Source organism: Pezoporus occidentalis, unplaced genomic scaffold (genome assembly GCF_034315485.1).
Source record: "Pezoporus occidentalis ecotype Australia unplaced genomic scaffold, CSIRO_AGI_Poc_V1 ctg121, whole genome shotgun sequence".
NCBI classification, from domain to species: Eukaryota; Metazoa; Chordata; class Aves; order Psittaciformes; family Psittacidae; genus Pezoporus; species Pezoporus occidentalis.
The window spans coordinates 1,262,012-1,268,011 of NW_026913006.1; the positions used below are offsets into that span (position 1 = coordinate 1,262,012).

General features: G+C 47.4%; 1 protein-coding gene across 3 annotated transcripts in view; it reads right to left on the reverse strand.

Annotated features, from left to right (window-relative positions):
- Window positions 1-4,249, reverse strand: part of NELL1 (neural EGFL like 1) — a 289,435-nt gene extending 285,186 nt beyond the window's left edge. For 2 of the 3 annotated variants that reach the window (XM_062607252.1, XM_062607250.1), the window contains exon 1: window positions 4,069-4,249. In XM_062607252.1, the coding sequence (XP_062463236.1) occupies window positions 4,069-4,117 (49 nt within the window). In that variant the 5' untranslated portion in view covers window positions 4,118-4,249. The remainder of the gene's footprint in view (window positions 1-4,068) is intronic. The other variant, XM_062607249.1, reaches the window with a different exon arrangement.
- Window positions 4,250-6,000: the final 1,751 nt, after the last annotated feature.

The window sequence follows — 6,000 nt, forward strand, 5'->3', positions numbered from 1 at the left end:
AGATCAATTTTTATTTCAAATCAGGTAATGAAAAGAATGGAGAAGAATACCTAGTGCAGTGCAGACATCTATAGTACCTTTACATTCACACACACTGTATACAGTAATTACTTATAAGACAGTAACTCTGCTGCAGGAAAGAGAAGGTTTTCTTCTCCAACTCTTTTAATGAAACTATTTCCTTTCCCCAGATTTTACTACACAAAAGTTGAAACATTCTAAAATTGTAACACTAATTCAGTACCTTCATAAGGCTAAAGAATAATAAATAAGTAAAAGCGTAACCACCTAGGCAAAAAGATGAAAGAGATTTGCAGCATTCATCTATTATTGGCCACACTATTTCCAGGGAGACGTGAGGAAGAAAAATTTCTCTCGCATCTCCTAGCTTGCTGTGACTAACAGACCAGGCCCCACATCTCATAGGCCAAACGTAATCGGTCTTCCCAACTGGGCCAAATGACCCTGGAGAAGACATGGCAACAGGGCAAAGGATGCCACCCTGTAATCCAAGAGCCCCAGGTGACTCCCAGAACTGTGGTGTATTGCTTGGGAAGCGCACCTCTGTATTTCAGCACAGATGGTGCCAGTGAAATGTGACAAAGCCTACCTACAAACAGCAAACATTCCTTTACCTCCTCATCTACAGAAGCACAAATCTAAACCTTAAAATGGCTTATACACAGCCTTGACACTCCCTTAGCTAGCAGGGACCTGAGGGGATTCATGCTCCCAAGTAGTTTGAAGTTGCTATGTTCAAAAGCTCAGGGCAACTTGATTGTTATGGTGCACCAAGTTCATTAAACAGACCTTTTTCTAGAGATAGGAAGAGGCCAGCCTGACCACGGTATCTCTCTCAACATAGCAATATGTGTGACATCAGATCTGTGCCTGACACATAGGTCAAATGTCTCATGCAGGATGCAAGTACTTCCTTAATGAAATTTTTATATAACATCTTTAGTATTGGCAACAGGCTCCAGGAAAATCCTGGCACAGCTGAAGTCAATGGTAAAAGTCCTACTGACTTCCATTGAGCAACAGCGTTACCTGTAAAGCATTCCCAGACTAATTTCCACAGAGTGGACCTCATGTTCAGGCCTAAATTGATTCATTTGTAATTCTCTTTGAAGGGGTCTAAGAAATTACTGAGGTGTGCAGAATGAGCAAGTTAAGTATTCTACTCATAAGCCATCTGTATCACAGCACTTTCTCCCTTCCTTTACTCAAGAATTAAAACTTGTTGGAACATTGTGTTGTGCTAATGCAGAGGATTCTACTACACAAGGGACAGAGTAGAAAGCCTTAGTAGTAGCTTTAGAAGCTCTCTAGCAACCTTACTCTACAAGGAAAATAAAGATCTAGAGGCATCTGGCAGAACTGAAGCTCCAAGACTGCCAATATACCCAGGTGAGTACATACACAGTGCTTTCATAAGGATGTGGGTATACGTACCTTATTGTAGAAAATTTAAATTAGATAATATGAACCCAGATAAATTTTTCCAGGGGTAAAAAACTTGCCAGATAATCAAGCAACATCATCAAGCTTTTAGTACTACCTTTGACTTCACCAACCCTAGAGGCTCAGGCACTGAAGGACCACAACTGACACTTTGGACAACACCTTCCCCTTTTGAAATAAGCACTGGCATCAGAAACAGCCAGCCACCTCTTCTGGTCCCAAACCACTTGCATGCAGTCAAGGTTTACTGAAGAAACAGCCAACATTTACCAGTGACTGCTTTCCTTCAGTGTACCTGCCTCTGAGTACCAGGAGAGAACTTATCAACCTATCTATTTCCAACCTACAGCAACTCTTGCAGTGCAAAGGCAAACTACAGACACAAACACATACGTAAAAACAGAGGGTGGTCTTTCTGGGGAGAAAAAAAAAAAAGGCATTAAAAAAAATACTGTTTTAGAAGAGAAACTGAAGGACTTATTATTTCTTCTAAGGCTTTCATTCAGAAATGCCTGCCAAGAACAGAATACACTGATATATCAGGATCAGTTAAAACCTCCTAATATGAAGGGAGGTCGAGTAAGCACTAAAACTTGCTCAACGGAAAGGACACACTATGTCTGGGAAGACAAATCTTGACCCCATTAAAGCCAGTGAAATCTCTGCCACAAGCATCTAGAAGGTGAGGACAGAAACCACATCTAGCAAGTATGGTCAATCCCATAAATCATAGTTACTCCTCTGCTCTATTAAAGCTTTTTATTCCAGCCTGAATACCTAAGGCTCAACAAGTATAGCTCACTGTAGCTCCACAGGCTTCGATTTACACCGGTGCAGAATCTTGGGTGCCAACTTTAGTGTGTGCCCTTCCAGTTTTTAAAACGCTCTCAAAAGCTAAGACTATTTCTAATGGCACAGCAGTTATTTAGCAAGTACCTACACTGTTTTAAACACCTAGTCATTTTCCTGTGCTGGCTCTTCAAATTGCAGCAGGCACTCAAAAGCCTAGTTAATAATTAATAGACAACAAATCAGCATCTTCAGTATGATAACCAAGTCTCATTTTCCCCTGCAGTCTCCCACAGTCTATCAGAAAGATATACCACAGGCATGGCAGCCACACTCGCATCTCATTATTTTATGCTGCCTCTCTTCAGCGGAACAAGAAGCTGGCAAGACCGTTTCTTTCCAAGGTAAAAATTAATTATCAACCTGTCTGCTCTCACTGGAGAGCTTTGCAAGGCCTGGGCCCGATCTTGATGGGTAAAGCTTTCAATTCCTATTTAAAGTAATTGGGACGTTTCTCTTAAATCAGTGGCTTACACAAGCAGAACTCCCAACTAATTCAGTCAGGTGGGCGGGAGCAGAAATCACCTCAGGACCTGGTGGATTTGGCCCAACCTGAACTGAAGACACCATCGCAGATTTAAAGAATTAAGCCATATGATTATGAATGATGTCACCAGGAAATCCCTAAAGGAAATTAATTCTTCCTTACAGCTCCAACAGCTTGTATGCTCTGCTTACGCCTTTATCACCTCCACTCGAGCACCAGCAATCGTGCCACGCTCCATCTAGCTAATGTGGAGTCATGCAACGTGTGCAGCACATTTATCATTTCCTCAACATGTGAAATGAGCTTTTTAGGGATGGAAAAACTTCAAGCAAAAGCACACTCCACACAAGCAAGTCACCCACATGTACCCACCAATGTGGTGAAGAGGAAGCTCTCTAGGAGAGGCATTTTGCTCTTTCCCCTGACAACTTCAGCGGCAACTGTTGCACACAAAGAACTTGCAGATTGATATTGTAATTCCAAGAAGGGGAGTTTCAGGTCCTACTGACCATTCCGAAAGCTTGTGTGCGTTAGTGGTGTCAACACCACTGCGAAAGGGAAGGCGGTATATTCTTCCAACTATATTTATGGCGCACCTCTCCAGATCTGTAGATTCTGATGAGATAATAATTGCCACAAGTATAACTGTAATTTAAAAACACGGATTCCTTGGCGCTTCTGATAACCGTTTGGGGTAACCTCCTCGAGAACAGATACAAGCACCATCGAGAAACGTTCCCCTCAAGACCTCCGATCGAGGAAGCGCGGTCCCCGTGGCAAAGAGAAGGAGAACAAAGCCTCCCAAAAGGAACAAGAAAGGGTGCTTGGGTCGCGCAGTGCTGTCAGAATAACGCGGCAGGCGCAGCACCGCGCCGCCCGCCTGGAACGTGGGTTTCCACGGTACCCGTGCCCCGGTACCCTGTTCCCCCAGTACCGCGCATCCCGGCCGCTTTCAGAAAACTTTGCCCCACCTGCCCTACCGCACCCGCGGAGAGAAGCCCCCCACACCCCCACACCCCACCCCCCCCCCCCGGGGGGCTCCCTGCTGCAGAAAAGCCGTGCTGCGCGCCGCGGAGACCCGCGCAGCGAGGGATGGCCGGCTCCTCCGCGGCGGCAGCCGGCAGAGCCGGGGCCACTCCCGATGCCGCTCCCGTCCCCGCAGGGGCGCAGCCCGCCGCCGGCGCCCCGCAAAGTTCCTGCACGCCGAACCCCCGCTCTCCGGAGAGGCGGCAGGAGCGGCCGCCGGCCCCGCAGCCCCGGCCCCTCACCTGCCCCGGCGGCGGCCGCACACGCCCAGAGGAGCAGGAGGAGACCCATCGGCACGGCGCGGGCGGCAGCGCCCGCCTCTCCCTCCCTCCCGGTGGCTGCAGCGGAGCCGCGCCGAGCCCAGCGCAGCCTCCGAACCGCGGAGCGACTTCGGCAGCAGCGGCGGCTCCGCCCGCTGCCCAGGCGCGGCCCCGACCCCCCCGCGGCGGGGGGGGTCCCCGCCCGCCCCCCGCCGTGACGCGCGGGCCCCCCCTAGGCCTCGCCAGCGCCGCCGCACGGCCATGCCCTCGGCTAGGCCGAGAGAAAGGGGTGAGCCCCCGCCGGCCCTTCGTCCCGCTCCCCAAGCCCTTCGCTGCTCCCCAACCGGCTCGTCTCCCACGAAAGACGAAAATCCCCGTGGCGCCGGGCAGTACACTTGTGCCACCGCTTCCTCCTTGTTCCCGTCATGGAAATAGTAAAAATCAACCGTTATTAACTATTTAGTCTTAGTGATAATTCATGCCCGGTGTGAGTAAACAGGCTCTGAGATGATAGAATACGGAAATCCACTGAGTGATAGGCTTTAAAGCACAGCTTCAAACACATCTTGAGCAACATCATGGATGAAGAATGTCTGAATCATTCCCAACTTTGTTCTTCTGTGGATCAGAAAAGTCCCAAGAGCCCGCAGGTGCTGCCAAAATAACACAAGCATCTGAAGAGTAAGTGCTCTGACTGGAGTTGGTCTCGCAGATGGGGGTCTTCCCACAGTTCAGCTCAGTACCCAAATGATCACCCACTGGAGAGCAATTGTCATCGTAAAAGCAGTTTCAACTGCTCAGGTTGGAAAAGGAGAGGACAAATGGATGGAAAACAAAAAGTCATGTTCTCCCAGCCAACGCTATTCTTAGAACTCCTCTAATGGCAGAAATTTAGCTTCCTCTATCACCAAAAAATGTGATACTCTGATATGATCTGGTGAAAGCGTAAATAGCTGAAAGACCTGACATTCAGATAAGAATTAACACTGTGTTCGTGAACATTCACAGCAATTAAAAAAAAAAATACGGCACCTGCAAGCGTGAAGCATTGCTCCTGGCAAGCAAGCTGGATTTCAGCTTAGATAATATTCCTGTGAAAGGCTGCTCTTGCACTCTTGGTTGGACATTGAATGCTTCCTGATTTTGACCTAAAATATTGCTATGTTGCTAACTGCATGGTGTTAAACTGTTAGTCCTGTCAGCCACAAAGCTTGTGGCATTTTGTGGTTTGATGAAGTATTTTTGCCTAGGCCCAGTATTTCTCAGAGTGGTCGTAAGGTTGGTTGTGTGCGTTAGATAAAAGGTTATTAAAAGCACTATTACTCACTGCATAGCTGAACATGAGGACTCAGTTGCCAGCTGAACAGCAAATGCTGAAAGAAGAGGGAAAAAAACCTCATAGCTCATGGGGTAAAATAACTCCCCAATTCACAAATAAGGCTCACATCCTGTAAAAGCCTGGCTCCAAAGGAATACTCCCAATCCACATAGGCAAAGTTTATTCTGCAGCCAGTAAAGAGCAAGAATTAACAGCAGTACATATACAATCACAGAGCCGCTTGCATTGGAAGTGACCTTAAAGCTCATCCAGTTCCAACCCTCTGCCATGGACAGGGACACCTTTCACTAGACCAGGTTGCTCCAAGAGCTGTCCAACAGCCTTGAACACTGCCAGGGATGGAGCAGCCACAGCTTCTCTGGGCAACCTGTACCAGCACCTCACCACCCTCACAGGGAAGAGCTTCTGCCTAAGATCTAATCTAAATCTCCCCTCTGTCAGGTTAAAGCCATTCCCTCTTGTCCTGTCACTACTTAAACTAAATACAAAGAAAAAGAGTAGATGTAAAAGAGGTGGGAATACAAGATGCCATATTTACCAACTGATAAATAAAGAACTGTATAATCAGTCCAAAA